Raw genomic sequence first — 22757 nt, forward strand, 5'->3', positions numbered from 1 at the left:
TCGCTGGCTTCAGCCACAGTTCCTTCCTTTTTCACTGCTGAATAGTTGGATCCATTGTGTGGATGAACCACACTTCATTTATCCACTAACCAGCTGAAGGACACTTGGATTGTTTCCAAATATTGTCGAATATGAGTAAAAACACCAACAAATTTGCATACGTGTTTTTGTCTGGACATAAGTGTTTATTTGGTTTGAGTTCTCTATCCAATGCCTATGTCTGTTTTTTTTGTTTTTTTTTTTTGTTTGTTTTTTTGTTTTTTGCACTCTGGTTGGTGAGAGAACTCTACCATTCCTGACTTTCTGTGACCTTCGGGAAATGTTCCAGCTATTCATTTCAGGTGTTTTTACCCCCAGACTCAGGTAGTTTTCTCCAATCCATGCACACGATCGGCCCTTACATGGCAATTTACGGGGGACTGTCTGCAGATCTCGGGAGCTTGCTGTCTTTACAAAGCTCCAGTACCTGAAAGGGGCAGCTGGCACTCTGTCTTATGAAATCTACCCATGTGGGTCTCCCCAAAGCACCGACTCTATCTGTTTCAACTCAAGGAGACTACCACACTCCTGTGTTTCCCCTCTGCACAGGCACCTGGAAACTCTGTCTAGGCAGTAAGCTGTGGGAATTACAGGACTTAACTCATTCGTTTCCCCTCTCTCAGAGATCACTATCCTGTGATCTATCACTATCTTACCTTCCCATTGTCCTATATTTGACAGTCCATGCTAAATATGCTTTTTTCTAATTTTTTTTTTTTTGCTCTTTTAAGACAGAAGATAAAATCCAGTCTGTGATACTGGATTCCTGTTTGTTTATTTAGCTAAATTTATTTGATTTGGATATACCATAATGTATCTAGCCATTCCCCTATCCAGTGACATCAATATCATGACGATGTTTCAAATTTATTCTTGTACACATTTCCTCATGTAGGATACTTTCGATTTTATTCAATAGATAATAACTAGGAGTGAGACTCCTATATTTTTTAAGCAAGATATGTATTTATATTTTCAACAAACATTTATAGATTCATTTACCCTAAAACTTTAGTACTTCAATTTTTAGTGACAAAATGGGGGTACTTTTTCCTATTTTCCTACCAGCAAGAGGCATTATAATTCTCTATAAAAATTTCCAATTAATGCGTGTACAATGATTTCTCATATGTAATATTTATTTGCATTTCACTGAAAAATATTTTTTTCAAATGTTTCCAATGTCTCAATTTATTTGGGTTCTTTAATTTTACTGAATAATATTTTACAGCTTTCGGTGTAGAGATTTTGAAAATCTTTTGCTAATATTTTCCTAGGTTTTTGTGCTGTTATAAATGTTACTTTTAAAGAACTTCTGATTTTGATTATTGCTGACATATAAAAATGCATTTTTATAGAAAATATTGACCTTGTATCCAGTGGCCTTTCTAATTTTATTTATCATAACTAAGAACTTATACATATATATTTTGTTTTCTAGGATCACAATTATTTTGTCTGCAAATAATGGCAATTTTATTTCCTTTTTTCTAAATATTAACACTTCTATCTTCTTTTTGTTGTTTTATGTACTGGAAAGAATTTCTAGAATGTGTTGAATAGAACTGGTGGTAGCTGCTAGACTTGTCTTATTTCTGTCTCAGAGGAAAAGTGGTCAATAGTTGAACCTTAAGTGCCATGCTTGCTGAAAAATTGTATTCTTTATCAGATAAGAATGTTCCCTTCTATTCAGAGTGTGCTTTTTAAAAAAATAAAAAAATTGAATGTATGTTAAAAGTTTTCAGTATTTTTCAGCATCTATTATGATGTGATTGTCAGATTATCTTTTTTGTCTATAAGGTAAATTGTTTTTTTTAAATATTAAACCCCTCTTAGACTCCTGAACCAAACCTAATTGGAGTAATTTTATTTATTATTCGTTTCTTTATTCTATATGGTAATGCTTGTTTATAACTTTTGCATTTGTAAAAGTTATAGAGACTGGCCTCTAACGTTCTTAAGACATGTAAGGTGTTACTTCTAGGCCAGTGCATTAACAAGGTACCTGTTTTGCAGAAGGTGAGGTCGAGCCAGATGTGAACACTTTAACCCAGGGAGACTATTCACTCCGTCCTTTAATTTTTATATTGTGCTGGTCACATAGCCCCTCTGGGGTATGTGGGTGTGTAAGAGTTTTACAATAAACAATTCTGATTACCAGAAGTAAACTCCTTGCCATGACCAGGAATAAAACTGGTTAATTCCGCATTTCTCCAACTTGGTTCATTGTTAAGAGCAGGCTGATAGGAAGATAAATCAAGGGACATGTTCCTAGAAGTCCCTGGGCCTGTGGTCAGAGTTTAGACTCTCTATACCCCTTACATGCACATATTAATTTTAACGCAATATTGTCAACTTTCTAAATATTTGGTTAAAATTATCATAGGATAGCATTTAGCTTCCAAATCAATGGTCAGTAACTTCATATTTTAATTCTATTATCTTTCCATCTAGAAACATGTTATCTCTTTTCATCTAACCAGAGAGTTTGTAGTCTTTCACAAAGTTTATAATGTTCTTCATATAAATCATGTCCCTTTTCTGTTAAATTTATTCCTACATTAAAAAAATTAATTTTTCTATCAGGAGTTGGACATTTCTTGCTGTTTATATATCTAGAAACTTACTGCTAAGATAAGAGAAGTAATTTTGTAATATATCTGTTTCCATTTAGCTTACCAAATTGTCTAAATGATACTATAATTATAAAAAATTGAATACTTTGGCTTTCTATTTTTACAATTGTATTATTGGTAAAACATGAGAAATTTACTTCTCTTTTTCTATAGTGTCTACTAGATATTTTATTTCCTTGACTTCTACATTCACCAGACTTTTAAAATAATATTAGTCTAAGATTATAAATATTGCCTAATATTATCTCTAATTGATAGTTATGACAGAAATACATTATGTCATTTCTCATTTTAATTACTATTGTTTTATCATTTGCCATTTAGAATGCTAATTATTTTGAGGTTGTTCACTAGTCTTTAATTATTTCCTTTTATTTTATTAAGACTTGAAATTGTTCACTCGTTTTTATAGTCTTTTCAATATTTAGATAGGATTCTGTGACTTGACACTTTCATTTGTTGATGTAACTGAATATGGTGACCGAGCTCCTAAATTAAACCAAACCTACATTCTTGGAAGGCTCAGATTAATCAAGACACACTATTTTTGGATAATGATTTCAAATTTATTTGATATCATTTTAATTAGGATATTTGTTCCTATGCTCACAAGTGAGATTGCTCTCTAGAGTTTTAAATTTTGTCCTATTTTCATCCATTTTATTAAAAATTAAAGATATTCTGGCAACCTAAAATGAATCAGGGAGCTCTCCATATTTTTCTAAAATCTGAGGTTCCTCGAATAATGTTGCAAATATTTGTTTTTTAAAAATTAAATAGGGAGCCAGGTGCAGTGGCTCATGCTTGAAATCCCAGCACTTTGAAAGGCCAAGGCAGGAGGATTGCTTGAGGCTAGGAGTTTGAGACTCTGCCCCTACAAAAAAATTTAAAAATTTGCTGTAAGTGGTAGTGTGCTCCTGTAGTCCCAGTGGGAGGCTGAAGCTGGAGGATTGTTTGAACCCAGGAGTTCCAGGCAGCAGTGAGCCATAATCATGCTACTGCACTCTAGCCTAGATGACAGAGCCAGACCCTGTCTCAGGAAAAAAAAAAAAAAAAGAAAAGAAAATTAAATTTAACTCAGATGTGGGACCATACATTTCTCGTTAGATTTTCTTTTCATTACTTTTTCAGTTTCTTTTGTTGTCTAAACGATTTATTCAGGCCTTTTGCTTCTTTTAGATTTTGGCGTCTTAATGTTTACATGTTCTCACCGTCATTAACCGCTTGTTTGAAATTGTGTATATTCTTTTGAATGACTGGAGGAGTAAGGTCTTTGAATATCATTTCATTTGTTTTTAGAATTTTGATCATCTTTTTAAAAATATTCAGTTGAATTTCACCTAAATCTGAGCATTTTTAGGTGGAAGAATTTTTCAAAATCACCTTTTCCCATTCTTTTCCTTTTTAGGTGAAGCATAGAGAATTTAATGAACTTGCTTCCATGCACTGTTTCCGTTACCTGTAGTTTGGAATTTGGGGACAGTAATCTTTATCTTTCCAAGTTGGTTTTGAGATTTAAAAACAATATAAACTGGGTTCTATTTTTCCCACTCAAAGATGACACTGCTGACTCACATCCTTGGTTGTTTGGTTAAACATGTGATGGAGTCTATAAAATAATACATTCTAATTCTAAATCCTTTCCTTTGTGTGCAGTCGGCATTGAGTTGTATCTAGGAAAATCACTCTCTGAATACGGTATTTTCCAATGAAAATAGTTGGTTTTCCAAATTGCCTATCACTGTGATTATCAAAGGGCAGGATCAGACCTTGATATTGTTGGGTGTAGCCTTCCTTGTAAGTCTTCAATATTCAGTGAAACTACCCCAGACAGCAGCTCCGAACGTGTAATCTTTTAAGCTGCTGAGAGATGTTATCCCTTGCACATTTGCCATGAGCACATCCGTCGTAGTTAAAATCTAAAAGCGGTTATTTTGTTAATGTTCAGATTAGATCTTCAATTAAGTTTTCATCCCCTCTAGCACAGACAACAATGTCAAACATGTAAGACCCGGGAGAAACTAAAATTCATTCCATAAGCTCATATCGTTCGGTACTTTGTGAAGAAACTAAAAAATAAAGCTCTCGTGGGTATTTCATAAGGGCGTGTTGAATATCTAATTGTCAGCTTAGAAGCTTCATTTAATTTGATGTCAAACTCTATGACATAAATGAAGCCAGTAGAAATGTTTGTTTAGGTGATTTGTATCAAGAGCTTGTTTTAATTGATTAAATGTTATTTTAGGTATTTAATGTTATACAGGTATAAATGCTATTTATTATCTACAAACCATAATAGTAAATACGTAAAAATGTAATCTTCTTTATCTAATTGATAGTTTAACATGTGCAAGGATAAGATTCTGGAGCAAAGAACAGCTAAGTGTGTAAGAGAACTTGCATCCGTATGACTTTCCCTTTGTTTTTGCAGGATCGTTTATTTATTTGGAGGCACAGCGGTCCCCCGGGGTGGCCAAGCTTGGAAGTCCTGTTCTTACAAAATTGCTCACTGCCTCTACCCCATGTCAGGTAATCAACTGTTCTGAATTTCCACTGGCCATTCTGTGGATGTAAATCGCTGAGCTTGGGTTACTCTGCTAGTAAAAGCCTGCCATGTTTTACTAGCACTTTAATGATGAATTAAGAGATTTACATGCGCTATTTCAACACGAAATGCTATGTCCTTCTAGAAGACCATTTGTAACACATAACTGGCACCATTCTTTTGAAGGCTATTAAAGAAGCTTTCTGTTATTTTATATTCTTTTCACACAGTCATTTCAATAATCTAAAGCTGTGGATACATGTTGCCAAAATTTTTGGCCAACAATGTACATTGAGAAAAGTAAAGTCAGTTAAATAAGTGTTTGTTGAAAGAAAGATGAATGGAAATGATTATATTTACTGAAATTTGAGTTTTTTAAATGAGTCCTCTGGTGCCAGGCAAACACAAACTAAGCAGTGAAATACCCATTTTATTTCAGCAGCATATTAGAGAGGACAGACTAGTCAGCCTTGGTTCAAGTGTCTTTTGCCACTTTCTAATTGTGGCTCAGACAAATTGTATATTCCTTTTGAGACTCAGTGTCTACACCAGAAACATACATGATTGTATGGATTAAATGTCAGCGTTTACATTGGAAGCATACAAGATCATATGGAGTAATGTCAAGGATTAAAATGTGATTAAATAAAGCACCTGGCAAAATATTTGGTACATAGTAGGTAAACAATGTTTGTACCAAACATTGGTATATATGTACCAAATATAATGTTAATTCAGTAAACATAATTCCCTTGTTTTCCATAAAAGTAACACCTAAATCAGAGGTCTCTATTCAGCTTGTCTTATTTTCAGTCCTTTTGAGAGCTCCAACATGCCTCTCGGCCCTTAGAATTTCAGCTAATTTTTTCGTCTTTACTTATCAGAAAATAATGAAAAGATCAATAGTGCTGCACAGTAAATTCATTGCCTGTAGGTGTAGTGTTAGAGCAGTTTAGTCGGGCATCCCTGGTGATAAATGACATATTATTCTGAGGTATAAACCTAATTATACTTTCAGTTTGGTATAAGTCTAAGTGGGAGTGCCCTGAGTTCTTAACAGTGATGTCCATAGATACTTTCTTTTAAAGTCCTAAAGATACTTTCTTTTCCTTTCTTTTGTTTTTTTTTTCTTCCCATTTCTTTGTGAGAATAAGAATTAAAACAACTGCCTGGTTTCCATTTCCATTTTATCCAAATGCCTTTTACCCATTCCCACCTCTTTATTTTAATTAAATCCTATAAGATAGACAGAAAAAGAGAAAGATAGATATAGAGTGCTTTTTTTTTTTTTGAGGGGAAACTCCAGAAGCACTTGTTCTTTGAAAGTACAAGCTAACTTAGATTTAATTCAAGGTCATACATTAAAGTGATGAGATCACGAATGTTAGATATATAGATAAAATTGAATGTAAGGGAATGTGATGTGTTAATTCTGCCTGCTTTACAGAAATTTGAAGATATTTAGAGTGTATTAGAAAATCCTATGACTCACCTAGAGTCACTGAGAAATCATATGCATGTATATGATTTTAAAAGGTAATCTACCTTTCTCATCATTGTATGCTTCCTGATAGCCATTGATTTGTGGTCACTGGGATTGAGTTTCAGTTTATCATTGTTTCCACTTGAGGACACTTATTTTTGCTTAAATTGGTAACTTAGTTGGGGTTGGGGTGTTATTTAGGTGGGGTCTCAGTGAAAATGCTGTCAGGGACATTTTGGGTGCTTGGTAGTTTATCTCAAAACCAAGGCTTCGATCTCTAAAGGCTATGGATACTGACTTAATGGTTTGCCTTGGTTTTTGAAAAACTGAGACTTTCAAATAGCCACTGCAGACTGCCAGAAGAGATATTTGTTTTTCACGCTTTTCTCTATGTGCTTGAATTTTAGGAGTCTTTGAGTTAGCAGGAAGGATATTTGAGTGACTTTGTAATGCTTTCCAGTTTAGGAAGTAGGAGTAGACTATAGTAGAATGTTGCTGATAGTCTGAGATACACATAGCTAAGGTTCTCAGGATTTTTCTAAGAGTATAATATGAATTTTTTTAATAAGTTTGTGGCAATATATGATATTTTCTTTTTCTTTCTTTCTTTTTTTTTTTTTCTGAGACAGAGTCTCACTCTGTCACCCAGGCTGGAGTGCAGTGGCGCGATCTGGGCTCACTGCAAGCTCCTGCCTCAGCCTCCTGAGTAGCTGGGACTACAGGTGCCCACCACCACTCCCGGCTAATTTTTTGTATTTTTTAGTAGAGTAGGGGTTTCACCATGTTAGCCAGGATGGTCTCGATCTCCTGACCTCGTGATCCACCCACCTTGGCCTCCCAAAGTGCTGGGATTACAGGCGTGAGCCACCGCACCTGGCTGATATTTTCTTACATAAAGCTTACAGAATAAGCAAAAAAACGAATTCTTACCTTCTTGGGTAATTGGAAAATCTAGCCAATCCTCCAAACTGGAACGTATTGATAATAGTGCTTTCATGGAACCAGTGTTCTTCATTATAAGGTAGTAGAGTCAAGCAGTGAGATAACCAGTGTGAGATACTTCGATATGATTAAAGCCTTCATTTTCTGAAATTATATGGTTTATTTTTTCCTACATAATCCTAGCAGACTAATACAGTTAAGAAGTTTTTCTTTTTTTGAAAGGACTTTAAAGCAACTTGAGCTTTCTCGTGAGTTGCCATTTCTAACAGCACGATTTTAGGGCCATTTTGCATGGATTACCTTGTACTTTATATGTGGCCAACACATGGCATCAGCATGGACAATTGTTCCTGCAGCTAATCATTGTTCAACATGCGGACTTTAACTTATGCTTCAAAAGTCCCTTCAGCCACTAGTGGAAAATTGGCATTTTTCTTTGAAATACAAGATAGGACAAACAGAACACAAGGAAGCCCAAAGCTATTCTATCTTACTGCTGTTGAAATGCTGTTACTGTTTACAATTAACTAGGAAATATAAAGTATGAAGGGGATTAATGTGGGTACTAATATTTTCTGAGTTTTCATATTTGAGTTACTGTGTAAGTAACATAGTCTCTTACTTTTAGGACTTCACAATTAAATACAGGAAGATGGATAATATGAAGCTTTTGCTTTCAAAGTTAGTTTGTATGTTCATCTGTTGATCTTTCTTTTGTTTCTAATTCTCCAATGTGTTTTGCAATTACATTAATATTCCTTCAGTAAAAGATAATTCATAGATTGTTTTACAAATATGAATGAGAAAATCAGGACAAAGGTAGATGAAACCAGAGATAGGTTGGATCCCAAAGTAAAGTTTATTAGGGCCTGCCTAGACATTTGAGTCTGCCAAAGCAGAGAGGGCCACATGTGGTTCAGATTCAAGGAAGTAAAAAGAAATAAACAAAACTGAAAATAGTTCTTCTGAGACTTCTCCCCTGAGTGCTTGCTATATTACCAAAGTAAACATTATACCTACGATTCAACACATATATATTGCTTATCTACTGTGTATTGATCACAGTCCTCGATGCAGGGAATATAATGGCAACAACCTAAACACATGCTTGCTCTAACAAAATGTAGTTTAGTGGGGCGTACTGACGGCAATTCAGTGTAAAATGGTACAAGCTACAAGAGGGTGAGTCCAGTATAATACTAATACTCTACTTTACAAATCTCTATCAAAGAGTTTTGAAAGGCCATGTCTTACAATGTCCCCAAAGTAGGATAATGACCTGGAGTCAAAGAACAATTTAGAAAAAAAGTAATTTTGGATCATGTCCTGCAATGGTGCGGTTGTGCTCTATTCCCTGGTCATTGTGTTTAATCCAAAGATCGATGTTAGAATAGCTGATGGATTCCAGAGGAAGCAACAGTCTACAGAGGAAAGGGCGAGCAGGTGCTCTCTCCAATGTGTCTATCAAAGCACATAAAGATTAATCATTTAAACTGGAAAAACAAATTCTGTTTTACTGAAGATTCTAAACCTCAACATAAGCTTGTTCAGGAAAAGAATGCCCAAGAAAAAGCATAATTGACTAGGAGCCATAAAAATCACTATGGTAATGGTGAGGGATATGTGTGTGTGTCTGTGTGTTTATGTATGTGATGAATGATCCCCTCTTTCAATATATACTTATTCCCAGCAGAATTTTGAGGAACTATAGATATTTTAGCTTGTTTTTTTTCCTTTTCCCCCATTTATTTATTTTGCTTTATTGGCTATTCTTGTTCTTCTGTATCTTTGTATTCTAGATCTTATAAAGGTGCAGCAAGTGTGGCAATAAGCAGACTGAGGAAGGCATAAAGGGTCTGATGTGAAGCAGAGAAGGCAGAGGTGGCTGAGGGTTTGGAATAAGATCGAGAATGGCCATGAAAATCTGACCAAGGAGCTCTGAGATTGAGAAGGAATTAGAACAAAGGCCATAGGGAAGTTGAGAAAATTGGCAGAAAATTTGAAGAGGAGGGTTTCAACAGGAGATGATCAAAATTAAAAAAAAAAAAAAGAAAACAGAAAAATAAGGAAGAATTCATTTTGAACTCCTGAATCATGACCTTAGGTGTCCCAGACTGAAGTATCAGAGAGCCCAAGGCCCCAGAGGCACTGTACAGACACGAGAGCCAATGGAACTAAGACTGTCACCCCCTCTCCAGCTTAGGTACTCATCCATATGCAGTAACTGGTGTAAATCACCAGATGTTCTTTCCTTTGGTAGTAAAATGTATGATTTAATATATACATATATTTTTAAAATAGAAATAATTTAAAATCATAAGAATACAATTAAAAATGAAATATTGGAGCTTCCATTTTTGTCTTCAATATTCAAAAAGAACTGCTTTGTTGAAAACTTTTTTAACCACATGAAATTCTCTTGAATGCAGTGATTCAAAGTCTTGAATAGTCATACTATATATAAAATCTGCCTTAGTGGAGACCCAAGAAAAATAAAAGCAAGCCTTTTTATTAACATTTTACTTAACTTCTTTTGAATGAATCAGGCATGCATCAAGAAAATTTCCTTTAAAAATGGTCAAGTAGTAAATAAAATTTGAATGTTTGGTGTAATTTTCACTTACATGCTTTGCAGACCTGTTTAATGCAACATTCTGGGATGATGGACAATGTCCCCTATGTTAAGTATAGTAGCTACTAGCTACATAGAGCTACTGAGCATTTAAAACAACTGAGAGGCTGGGCACGGTGGCTCTCGCCTGTAATCCCAGCACTTTGGGAGGCTGAGGCGGGTGGATCACGAGGTCAGGAGATCGAGATCATCCTGGCCAACATGGTAAAACCCCATCTCTACTAAAAATACAAAAATTAGCTGGGCGTGGTGGCACGTGCCTGTAGTCCCAGCTACTCTGGAGGCTGAGGCAGGAGAATCACTTGAACCCAGGAGGCGGAGGCTGCAGTGAGCCGAGATCATGCCACAGCACTCCAGCCTGGACAACAGAGTGAAACTCTGTCTCAGAAACAACAACAACAACAAAAACAAAACCATAACTGAGAAACTGAATTTTTCACTTTGTTTAATTTTAATTAATCTAAATTTAATAGCCACACTATTTTCACAATTTTGTAGTTATGCTCATTATAATTAAATGGTCATTTTCTTTTGCCACTCTTCCTCCAAAAGACTCAAAGGTCCCTAAGGACCTGTAATGCCTTATACATTTTTTTGACATAGAATAGATTATCTTTCTTCCTCTCTTTCCTCTCTCTCTTTCTCTCTGTTACTTTCTCTCTATATATATTTCTGAATGTTTATAAGCATTTACTAACAGTCCACTCATTTCTTTCTTCTTTTTTTTTCAATGCAATTAACTGAATACCTAGAAAATACAAATTACTATAATAAGTTCTGTGAGGAGTTTATGACACGTTTCATGATTTGGAGTTTAAGGTTTAGTGTTCTGCTACTGGCATGTACCAGATTGAGAGGCACAGAGTTTGCATACTTGAGTACTGCTTATGTGAAGTCACAGCTTGTATCAATAACTTAAAATTGATCGTTAGAGAAATTCAAATCAAAACCACAATGAGATATCATCTCACACCAGTCAGAATGGCCATTATTAAAATGTCGAAAAATAACATGCCGGCAAGATTGTGGAGAAAAAGGGATGCTTATACACTGTTGATAGGAGAGTAGATTAGTTCAACCGTTGCAGAAAGCAGTATGGCAACTCCCCAAAGAGCTAAAAGCAGAACTACTATTCCACCCAGCAATCCCATTACTGGGTACATATACCCAGAGTAATAGAAATTTTTCTACTTTAGGTCAGGTGCAGTGGCTCACGCCTGTAATCCTAGTACTTTGGGCAGCTGAGGGGGGTGGAGTGCTTGAGTCCAGGAGTTTAATACCAGTCTGGGTAACATGGCGAAACCCTCATCTCTACTAAAATTAAAAAAAAAAAATTAGCTGGGTGTGGCGGTGCATGCCTGTGGTCCCAATTACTGAGAAGGCTGAGGTGAGAGAATTACCTGAGCTTGGGAGTTTGAGGCTGCAGTGAGCAGTGATCATGCCACTGCACTCTAGCCTGAACAACTGGAGTGAAACCCTGTCTCAAAAAAAAAAAAAAAAAAAAGACATCATTCTATCATAAAGACATGTACATGTGAATGGTCATTGCAGTGCTATTTACAATAGCAAGGATATGGAATCAACCTAGATGCCCATCAATGACAGATTGGATAAAGAAAGAGTGGTACATATGTACTACAGAATATGCAGCCATAAAAAAACAAGATCATGTCTTTTGTGGGAACATGGCTGGAGCTGGAGGCCATTATCCTCAGCAAACTAACACAGGAAGAGGAAACCAAATACCGCATATTCTCACTTACAAGTTGGGAGCTAAATAATGAGAACGTATGAACACAAAGAAGGAAACAACAGACACGGGGGTCTACTTTAAGGGTAAGGGTGGAGGAGGGAGAGGAGCAGAAAAGATAACTATTGGGTACAATGCTTAGTACCTGGGTGACTAAATAATCTGTACAACAAGCCCCCGTGACATGTGTTTTCCTATGTAACAAATCTTCACATGTACCCCTGAACCTAAAATAAAAGTAAAAAGGAAAAACAATGAAATAAAAAAATTTGTGGGCTGTATCAATAACTTTTGTTCAGTGATTTCACCCTCAAAAATTCAAAAGATAATGGAGCATTCCTTGGTATTTAATAACTTAAGAATTTAAGTGTCCATAATGCAAATTGTGTAAAAAAGTAAATTAAATACAAGTTCTGAGCTCTTATCCCATTGACTATGGATCCCATTGGCATTTATACTTAATACACTATTAAAATAACTTCACACTGGTGATGTACTGAGTGACAGTTTGACGGCTCAAAATTCTGATGGGACATGCACATCTCTTGTACAACTAGGTTTAAAGCTCTGTTTTGCATATTTACAAGCTTGGGACATAGTGAAACTTACAGCAGGGATCTAAAATGTAACTGCAGTTGAGAAACGTGAATCCTCTCTTTCCATGGAATTTAATGAAACATTTCCATATTTTTGTTTCTAACTTACCTGTCAAGGTGTGACTTAAGGTAAGCACAGTAATAAAATCTAAGATGAAATAAACAATCAGAATTTTTAAATCAGGTGGTCACAATTAAGTAGACATTGATAAAAATGTGTACCAAATAGAATGCTTGGTGTTTTAAAATGAACAATTTTTTTTAGAAAAGCATTTAAAACATTTTTTTTTGGTCAACATTCATCACTAGAATTGGGTCCCAACAGTGAAATACATGGCTTGCCTATATATACACTAGTATCTGTCTGTGTATCGGTATAAAAGCACAATGATGAATGGGAAAACATTTTTAAAAAAGAATTTAAAATATAATGAACCTGAAAAAATGTCACTGAATCTAAAGAGAAGTATTCCACTTTTGTGGGACCTCATCTTTAAATGTTGGGTTTTCCTTTAAAACATACAGCCTTAGGACCTGTTATATGATAATGAGAAGAAGCAAAAAAATTTGACTGTGGCATATCTGAACTTGTTTTAATGAAGGTTTTGTGGGCATATTTTACAGAATGAATCATCCAAACAACACTGAGGGAATTAATTTTTGCCTCACACAGCTCCAGACACTTAGAAAGTGCTCAGTAAATATTGGTTGAATCAATAACAGTATGGAATTTCATGTTAGGGCTACTGCTGTCAGTACCTGGAATAATCCTCTCTATTCTCTTCATTATGTAGTTAAGCCATCAAACTTTTAGTTTGTGTCATTATTGATGATGAATAGGAAGTGAAATGATTAAGCCTCCCTACCCTCAAAGAACGTTATCTTACTTGGCTCAATTATTGATGAACAGTATCCTGTGAGCTTCCAAGTTATTTGTTAATGCTACCACAGAGACTAAATTGGTATAAAGTATTAATTACAGTTTTTAAAATTAACTAAGAAAATACTTTTTAAGGAAACTTTTTCTTGTTTGAAACATCAAGCATGTATAGTAATACTTGATTTTGTAACGTTGAGTCTCAACATGTATCTCTCAGATTTGTAAGAAGCCAGAAAGAAGAATTCTGAAAACTTCCATGGAAACAGTAGTACTGCCCATGACTGGATTACACATCTGGGGGAAAGGAGAATTGAGAAGATTATATTTAAAGCAGAAGTTGTTTGGAATATATATATATACATATTTATATATATATTATATAATAGATAATATTAAATATAAATATAAATATTAATATTTATATTATATTAATTATAATATATATTATATATTATATAATATATAATATATAATATATAATATATTCTATATATCTATATTACATATTAATATATAATTAATTACTATATATTATGTATTTATATATTATAGTAATCATAATATATTATATTGTAATTATATATATTATTATAATATATTAATCATAACATAATATATTACTATATAGAATATTATTATTGCATATTATATTATAATAATATATTATATTAATATTAATAAATATTAAATATAAATATTAAATAAAATATATATTATATATTATATATAAAATATATATATTATATATTTTATATAAAATATATATATTATATATTATATATAAAATATATATATTATATATTATATATAAAATATATATATTATATATTATATATAAAATATATATTTTATATATATATTAGTAGAAACCACGTCTCTACTAATAATACAGAAAAATTAGCTGGGTGTGGTGGTGTGTGCATGTAATCCCAGCTATTCGGAAGGCTGACGTAGGAGAATCGCTTGAACCCAGAAGGCGGGGAGGTTGCAGTGAGCTGAAATCATGCCACTGCACTCCAGCCTGGGCAAGAAGAGCGAGACTCCATCTCAAAAAAAAAAAAATATATATATATATATTAATTTATATAACTATACATATTTATATTATATATATTTATTTATATAAATATACATATTTATATAATATATATATTTATTTATATAACTATACATATTTATATTATATAAATATGTATAGTTATATAAATGTACATATTTATATTATATAAATATAATTAATATTAATTATAATTATAATGATATATAATTATATGAATATATAATTATATTTTTATATGATATATAATTATATAACTATATATTTTTATATAAATATATATTTTATATAAATATATATTATATAAATAAATATATATATATATAAATATATATATATATATATATATTTTTTTGTGATGGAGTCTCACTCTTGTTGCCCCGGCTGGAGTGCAATGGCATGATTTCAGCTCACTGCAACCTCCCCACCTTCTGGGTTCAAGCGATTCTCCTACCTCAGCCTTCCTAATAGCTGGGATTACAGGCACACACCACCACACCCAGCTAATTTTTTTGTATTATTAGTAGAGGCGTGGTTTCATGCCTGTAATCCCAGCACTTTGGGAGGCTGAGGCAGGCAGATCACCTGAGGTCAGGAATATTTCAAATTATGGGAAAAACTACCAGAGACAGGTCAATGGAATATTTATATCATTGAAAACATGTTTTCAACAGGTGCAGTTTTGGTATCGTTTGTCTCAACATTCAAATCTCTCAATTTTTACAAGAACATCTCTAGATGGAAACTTGCAAAAGCAAGGCAAAATAATAAGATTCTCTGAATCTCAGTGGAGCCACGCAAAAATTGATCTCACTGTGGAAGCGGGAGAATCTGCTCTACCTTTTCAGGTAAGCACATAGGAAATTAATACAACTCAACAGAAGAAACTTATTTAATGCTAATCCTTTCAGATAACAATATAACACACATAACTCATACCGTTTCAGGTAAGCACGTAAGAAATTAATACAATGCAACAGAAGACACTTATTTAATGCTAATCGTTTCAGATAACAAAATAATACACGTAGCTCATGAATTTATTCAACATTAATGAAGCAAAGACATTCAGAGATCAAACACACGATCTGTGATGAGTAGAGAGGTTGTTTTGACTATGCACTCAAGACATGTGTAGAATAGTAGCAAAAGTGGAGATAAGAAATGAATAAGATGGCAGAGAGAAGAGTAACTTAAAATGATTTCTTTTTCTAAGTGAAGATGTTGGATTATGTGATGTAGTGAAAAAAAATCTGACGTGGGCTGTAATATTTTTATCCTATTGCCTCACTTTCTGCTGCCTGGTAACATTGAGAATGTTATCCACCTTTGGGAACTGGAGGACATTATACTAAGTGAAATAAGCCAGGCACAGAAAGACAAATATGGAAGGTTCTCACTCATGTGTGGGAGCTAAAAAGTTGATCTGATGGAGGTAGAGAGGAGAATGGTGGTTACTAGAGGCTGAGAAAGGTGGGAAGGAGGAGGTTAGGAAGGGAGGTTTGTTAATGGTTAAAAAATGTAGTTAGAAGGAAGAAGCTGTAGTGTTTTATAGCACTGTAGGGCAACTATAACAAGTTATTGTGTATTTCAAAATATTTAGGAGATAAGATTTGGAGCGTTCCCAACACAAAGAAATGAGAAGTGTGTGAGGTGATGGATATCCTAATTAACTTTATTTGATCATGACACATTATATGCATGTATCAAAATGTCACATTTACCCCAGAAATATGTACAACTACTAAGTATTAATAAAATATAATAATAAAAGGAGCCAATTGTATCTTGTCAAATGGGCATTATAATTTCTACCTTCCTGTATATAAGTCTTCTGGATGACATTTGAAAAGAGCTATTTTGGAAACTAGATTGGATGGAGTGGAATATGTTGGAAAACACACTGTTTTGGAGTCAGGTGGTCTGAGTTTTAGTCTGTGCTCTGCTCATTGGTTGCTAAGTGACTGTGTAAATATTGTCTTTGTGCATCAAATTTCCTAACGTGTGAAAACCAGTGATGATAAGAGCAATTCTCCAGGGAAGTCTGAATGTTAAAGATAATATAGCTAAAATGGCAGCCATGAACATGGGCTCTGGAACCTTGGGTTCGAGTTAAAGTGTATGATCGGCCGGGTGCGGTGGCTCACGCCTGTAATCCCAGCACTTTGAGAGGCTGAGGCGGGCGGATCACGAGGTCAGGAGATCAAGACCATCCTCAGTAACACGGTGAAACCCCATCTCTACAAAAAATACAAAAAATTAGCCAGGTGTGATGACACGCGCCTGTAGTCCTAGCTACTCGGGAGGCTGAGGCAGGAGAAGCACTTGAACCCGGGCGGTGGAAGTTGCAGTGAGCCGAGATGGCACCACTGCACTCCAGCCTGGGCAATAGAGTGAGATTCCATCTTAAAAAAAACAAAAAACAAAAACAAAAAAGTGTATGATCATAGGTAAGTTACCCAAGCCCTCTATGCCTCTTTCATTAGTGGGGTGTGAGGATAATAGTTGGGGCTTTAATGTTATCTCGTCCTCATTTCTGAACAAACTGAGATAAATATAGAAGTTAAACAGGTAGAGAATACGTATTTTGGAGCAGATGGCTTTAGAATGTAGAGTCACTTATTTAAAATAATGCTTGATCTTAGAATAAATAGACTTACCCAGAGAACAATTGACTGTGCTGGAGAAATATACAGCTCATACTCTAGGGGAAGTCTCTTACCATTTACCAGAGATAATATCAGAATGCATGCCTCCTGAGGACAGGCTGGCTCCCAATAGGGGGTGTTGAATGGGAGAACAGGATGAGTCAAGCTCCCCCAGGTTACTCTTCTAACATCACAGTCAGCTAAATCTTCTTCCTGTCACGGAAAGAGTGAGGGGTAAGTAACAGCAATGTTACTACAGGGAACTGCCTCCCCATGGAAGCAAGAAGAATAGGGAATAAGCATCAACTGTAATCGATTAGTGTTCTCTACTTTATAGAGTTATTGTGAGGATTATATGGTGTATACTTGTAAAGCACATGGAAGCGAATCTGGCACAAACACAGAATGTAGATATTTTTATTGCTATAGTTATTCCTTGGATATTGTCTGGAAATAGTAGACACTCAATAAATATTAGTGTTCTCTGTTTTAAAAAGGGAATTCCTGCTTGATCAGAACTGTAGGCTCAATCATTAAAGGCTTCTTTACTCCGTGAAGGTCCCCAACTTCCCTTCTCAAAGATCAATTTATTCTCATATTTAATGGACAAAGACATCATGAATACTAGCAACTCTTAATTGGGAAGCATTTGACACAAAGGCTGGTCATGGAATCATTTTGGTGTCAATCTCCATTGCAAGGAGCAGGGCAATGAAATCAGAACAATTTGATCTTTTGCCTCCTGCATTTATATTCTATAGAAAATTGTTTTCATTCTGTTTGCTTTTAGTTAGAATGAAACTCACCAAGAAGATTGTTCAGAGTTTGTCACTAATTGACATATTGAGAAGAAAACAGAATGTCCTTTCTAGCAGTAGGTAATTTAGAAATATGAGTTGAAACACATGCCATTTCTGTCTACAGCTGGAAGCTCTCATGGACCCATCACCATTACTGAAGAGTTTCAGTGAATGCAGTTTTTGTTTTCTCTTTAATGTTCTCCTTTTTGGATATAGTAATGGTTTTGCTTTTCAGTGCAAATGGAGACTATCCCTTAGTATCTGGGGGCATATTAACCAGTTTGTAGATGGGCAGTGGTTTGGTTAGATTCTGTGATTTGGCTGCAATGCATGTGTAAGGGTTTCTAACCCAGCCCTGCTCTTCCCTCTCCCTTCATCCCCCTGCTTGTGGCTCAGCACCTTGTATTGCTTTTTCTCTCCAATCAGCCTCAATGCTGAGTTCTTTCGAGGCCTCAGTCACGTTTAATTCACCCCAGAGAAACTAAGACTTTTCCTCTGTGCCTCTCCACTTAATCTGGCTATGAGTTGGCTACAGCACACGTTTATTTTGGAAACTACAGATGATTAACAGAAAAATTAAAAAAAATCCCTCAAATTTCACTCTCAAGAAGGCCATGACAGCCCTATAATATCTAATCAGCAATTTAGAAAATTAAATTTGGAAAGCAATAAGCTTTTTAAAAATGAGCTTAGAGGCAAAACCCAAGCTGCCCTGAACCACTGTGAGGCCTTTAGGCGGCTTATTTCATGATAGGTTTGATTAAACAGTGCTGCCCCCAATCTCCCAGAGGGTATCGTGTAATAAACACTCTCGGTGTTACGTTACCATTCTCAGATCTGAGCTGTTCACATTTCAAAACTCATCTGGCCCCAAAGACTTTAGATAAGGAACTGTGGACTTGCATTGATGTTCTGCTGTGAATCAGTCTGGATTTTATACATACGCAATATATAAAAATAGATACACTTGCACAGATATATACATGGTAATATTTAATACATGAGTATTGCATATATTTACTATTAAATATTTCAAACTAGTAGTTAATACAGAGAGAAACAAATACCTAAATACAGCTCAGGATTAACTAATGTTAACATTTTGTTTTCTTATAATGTTAAAGTTTGTTTGCTCATGAAGATGCAACTTTTGTCTTCCTTGTATCTCTCTCCATCCCATTTCTTATCCTCTGCAGAAAAAAAAGATGCTAATATTATGTCGGCTTTAACCTGATTTCTCTGAGTGTATTTTTAAAGATATGAAAATATACATGAGGATTCTAGCTAGGTACATTTCTACTTTATTGTTTTATGGACAACAAATGAAAAAGATATTCTACCTACAAATAATCTAGCTTTTTAAATATTCAAATATTTAAAGTTTGTCTTCTTGGAAATAGGCTAGGATTTAAGATTAGTAGCCTGAATCATTTAAGGGTGACCTTATTCATTGTCTAGCTTTCAGTTCCATGTGACTAAGCTCTGAACATATTTATACAATACAGTGTAACCCAGTCCAAATATTGGAAAGAAGAAAGACATCAAATCATGTGACCTCCGTGTTCCCTTTTAGCCATGAAATTCTGATTCGTTGTGGTTCTTTTGATGTCAGTTGTAGACAATATAACAGAATACAAATTGTTTTGGGTTTCATAGCAAATAAGCACCCCTAGTTAGGTAGGGCATTTGCTCTTCCTGTTGGCAAAGAATTAGGTTTACTGTTTATTCTGTAAGAACAGCAAATTAATGACATGTCAATATTCCCTCCATTTCTTATGAGAGTTTATTGGAAAAATTTAGGTCAAAGAGTTAATAGTATTTTTCAAATCTGTTTTAACTTGGCCTGCTCACTTGCTATGTTCAGCTTTTCACACAAATAGATTCTTGTAATATTTCTTTTCCCCCTAACTGTTGTGCTGTTTTAGTATCTCAAGGTGGCGCTTTTTCTGAGTAGTCCATTGATTTCAAGTTGCTCTACTTTCTTTGAGCTTCCCATTAAAATGTAATTGTGTCATATTTTAGATTTCATTTTGAAATGAACTTTTTGTGAAATTTCACACAGTGATGGATACCATGTTCCCTCTTTATCGGAGTCAATGATATAAATCAATAACAATTTCCTGAAGTTATTTGACGATTCAGTGAAGGAGTAAGATTCATAACACAAAAGTAAAAGGTGATCAAGTCTCCGTAAAGTTGCTGTGTCCTTGGCCTGCTTAATCTAGAGCTGCATGAAATCTTGTTTCTCCAGGCAGCCCTATTCTGCAGCATCCACTAAAGCCCAGTTATCTCTTTATTTCATTAGAGAGATGCAGGATGGTATAATCATTAATGGCTCCGCTTACATATTTTTCTTACTTGACATGTGACATTCAACCAGTTACTTCTATTCTCTAATCTTCTGTTTCTTTCACTTTAAAATAAGATGAAAATAGCATCATCTTCACAGGATTAAAACAAGCGAATGTGACTGGCATATAGTAAGCGCTAAATAAAAGATGGCTGCTGCTCTTATTATTGATACCATCATCATTCTTCAAAGATTAAATATTCCTACTACTCTCTACTCTTTCTTACTATGTCTCTATTTTCTCTTGGATTCATATTCATTTTTTGCGCCTGTTATTTTTTTTTTGAAAACAAGATTTCTATGTTAATTGCGTATTTGTCTGGAAAAGCACCTGAGTTTTGCACTTGTAAAAAGTAATCACTTGATTGTGAACATTTATGAATTTTTGTGGTTTCTAAAAGCAAGAAATTATTTTGTTCATAGAGGGTGTAATATAATTGAATAAAACAAAAATCAACAAGATCCCAAAAATAGTTTTAGAAGAGAGAGTCATCTAATTTAATTTAAAATGTAAATTATCCAATTACCTTGAGAATCTTATCGAATGAGGTTTTCACTCTTCCTCCATCGGTGGTTGAAACAGCTCTTCTGAGTGACCTCTTCCTCACTTACTGATTACCAATCGATGCTGACTGTAGTTCTGAAAGGGAATTTGTCACAACATTTTTTTAATATATGTATGTGTATATATATACACATACACAAATACATATATAATACACACATGTATATATATGTCTGTGTGTGTGTATATATATACATGTATTTATGTATATGTGAGTGTATATGTGTATGTGTGTGTGTGTGTGTATATATATATATGTATGTTTGGTTAAAACCAGCAATAAAAAATAGGAACAGCCAAGATGATTTTGAAACCATGAAATGGTCATTATTTATAGGTATAACAGACATTTTTTGAAGGAAGTAATTGTTTGTATTTTAAAATTTGTATGATTTTAATTAATGGTAGAATTACAATTTCTAATTGTATAATTATGAATTTAACTATGTAGAAGTAAGCAAGCAAAATATAGATGACCTAATATTATTTTTATTTGGCTTTTGAAGTTGTATTTATCCTTCCATTTTAATACGAATATCTAAAGGAACCTGGTGGGTCCCTTCAGGTAAAATAATGTAACCACATTTTAAAGACTACCTCATGATTTTACTTCACTTCATCCCAGGGCCCACCCATTCCATTCAAATAATGTGAGCATGTACCTTTTTAGGAGCATAGAGAAGTGCCTCAAACTGTCATTTTTTTTCTCCAGTTTTCTTTGAGTAGCACAGACCTTCAAATATGATGGTCAACAAATTCTTGTCTAATGAGTCTGAAGAATTAAACATCTATTTTAATGGACATCAATGCAGGATGTATTATAATAATGAATCTAGAAAAACTCTTTCAAAGGTAAAGCTGTCCCAAAAAATCACAGTCACTTAATGGTATTAAACACAATATATTTCTAAAGTACAATACTTGTATATATTTTACCAAGATCCTTCTTCAAAACCTGTGTTATTTTCTGCCTCTGGAATGAAGGCTAAATTTCTTAGTTGGTTAAGATTCTACAGAAACCATCTCTAATCAGAATCTTAAAAATTATTATGTACATCACATTAAAATATCAAAAATTACAAATAAAGCAACAGTCCCTGCTGACCACCCTCATCACCCACCGTAGATTTTATCTTGAGTATCTATAGATACCAGTTTATTTTTTCTTCCAGTCCATTTTCTATTTACTTAATATGTATAAACATACCACATATACTTGGAAATCTAAACCATTGTATGTTTTCAGCCTAAGTAATATTATACTATAATATTTTTCTGTAACTTAATTTTTTTACTCCAGAACACATGTTGAATTTCTTTTCATAATGACATATGGAGATAGATATTATTTTTAGCTGGTATAGTATTTCTCACTATTGATTGATTATTCACATGTAAGTTCTTTCCTGTCATTTGTCATCAAAACCAGCACTGAAATAAACATCCCTGCACAAGCCTTCATGTGTATACCTTTGAGTGTCTCTCTAGGATAAATGCCAAGAAATTAATTCAATTTTTATAGTCTATGCAATTTTTCTTTTTGATGGATGCTGTCTAGTTTCTCTCCAATTGAGCTGTACCAACTCATGGAATTTTCCTCTCCATCTATTATCTGATTAATTTGTTGTTCTCTTAAAATCTTATACTCCGATAACATCCATCAACATTTTCTAAATACACCATGCACTTTCTCATCTCTGTGTTTTTGCTGCAATTGCTGCCTCAGTTTCTCGAGGTAAAATGTTTTGCCTAACAAAATTTGGTATCGTGGAGGCTTACTATTACTTCTCCACCAAATCTTTTCCCAAACTCTCATTATTGGCAGAAAGAATGA

At 34.2% G+C, this 22757-nt stretch overlaps 1 protein-coding gene across 1 annotated transcript in view; it reads left to right on the forward strand.

Moving 5' to 3' along the window:
• Positions 1-22757, forward strand: part of MALRD1 (MAM and LDL receptor class A domain containing 1) — a 678818-nt gene that overhangs the window by 100460 nt on the left and 555601 nt on the right. Inside the window, exons 12-13 of the mRNA XM_024253733.2 lie at positions 5107-5204; positions 15235-15408. Coding sequence (XP_024109501.2) covers positions 5107-5204; positions 15235-15408 — 272 coding nt within the window. The remainder of the gene's footprint in view (positions 1-5106; positions 5205-15234; positions 15409-22757) is intronic.

The sequence above is a fragment of the Pongo abelii genome, chromosome 8 (genome assembly GCF_028885655.2).
Source record: "Pongo abelii isolate AG06213 chromosome 8, NHGRI_mPonAbe1-v2.0_pri, whole genome shotgun sequence".
Classification (NCBI taxonomy): Eukaryota; Metazoa; Chordata; class Mammalia; order Primates; family Hominidae; genus Pongo; species Pongo abelii.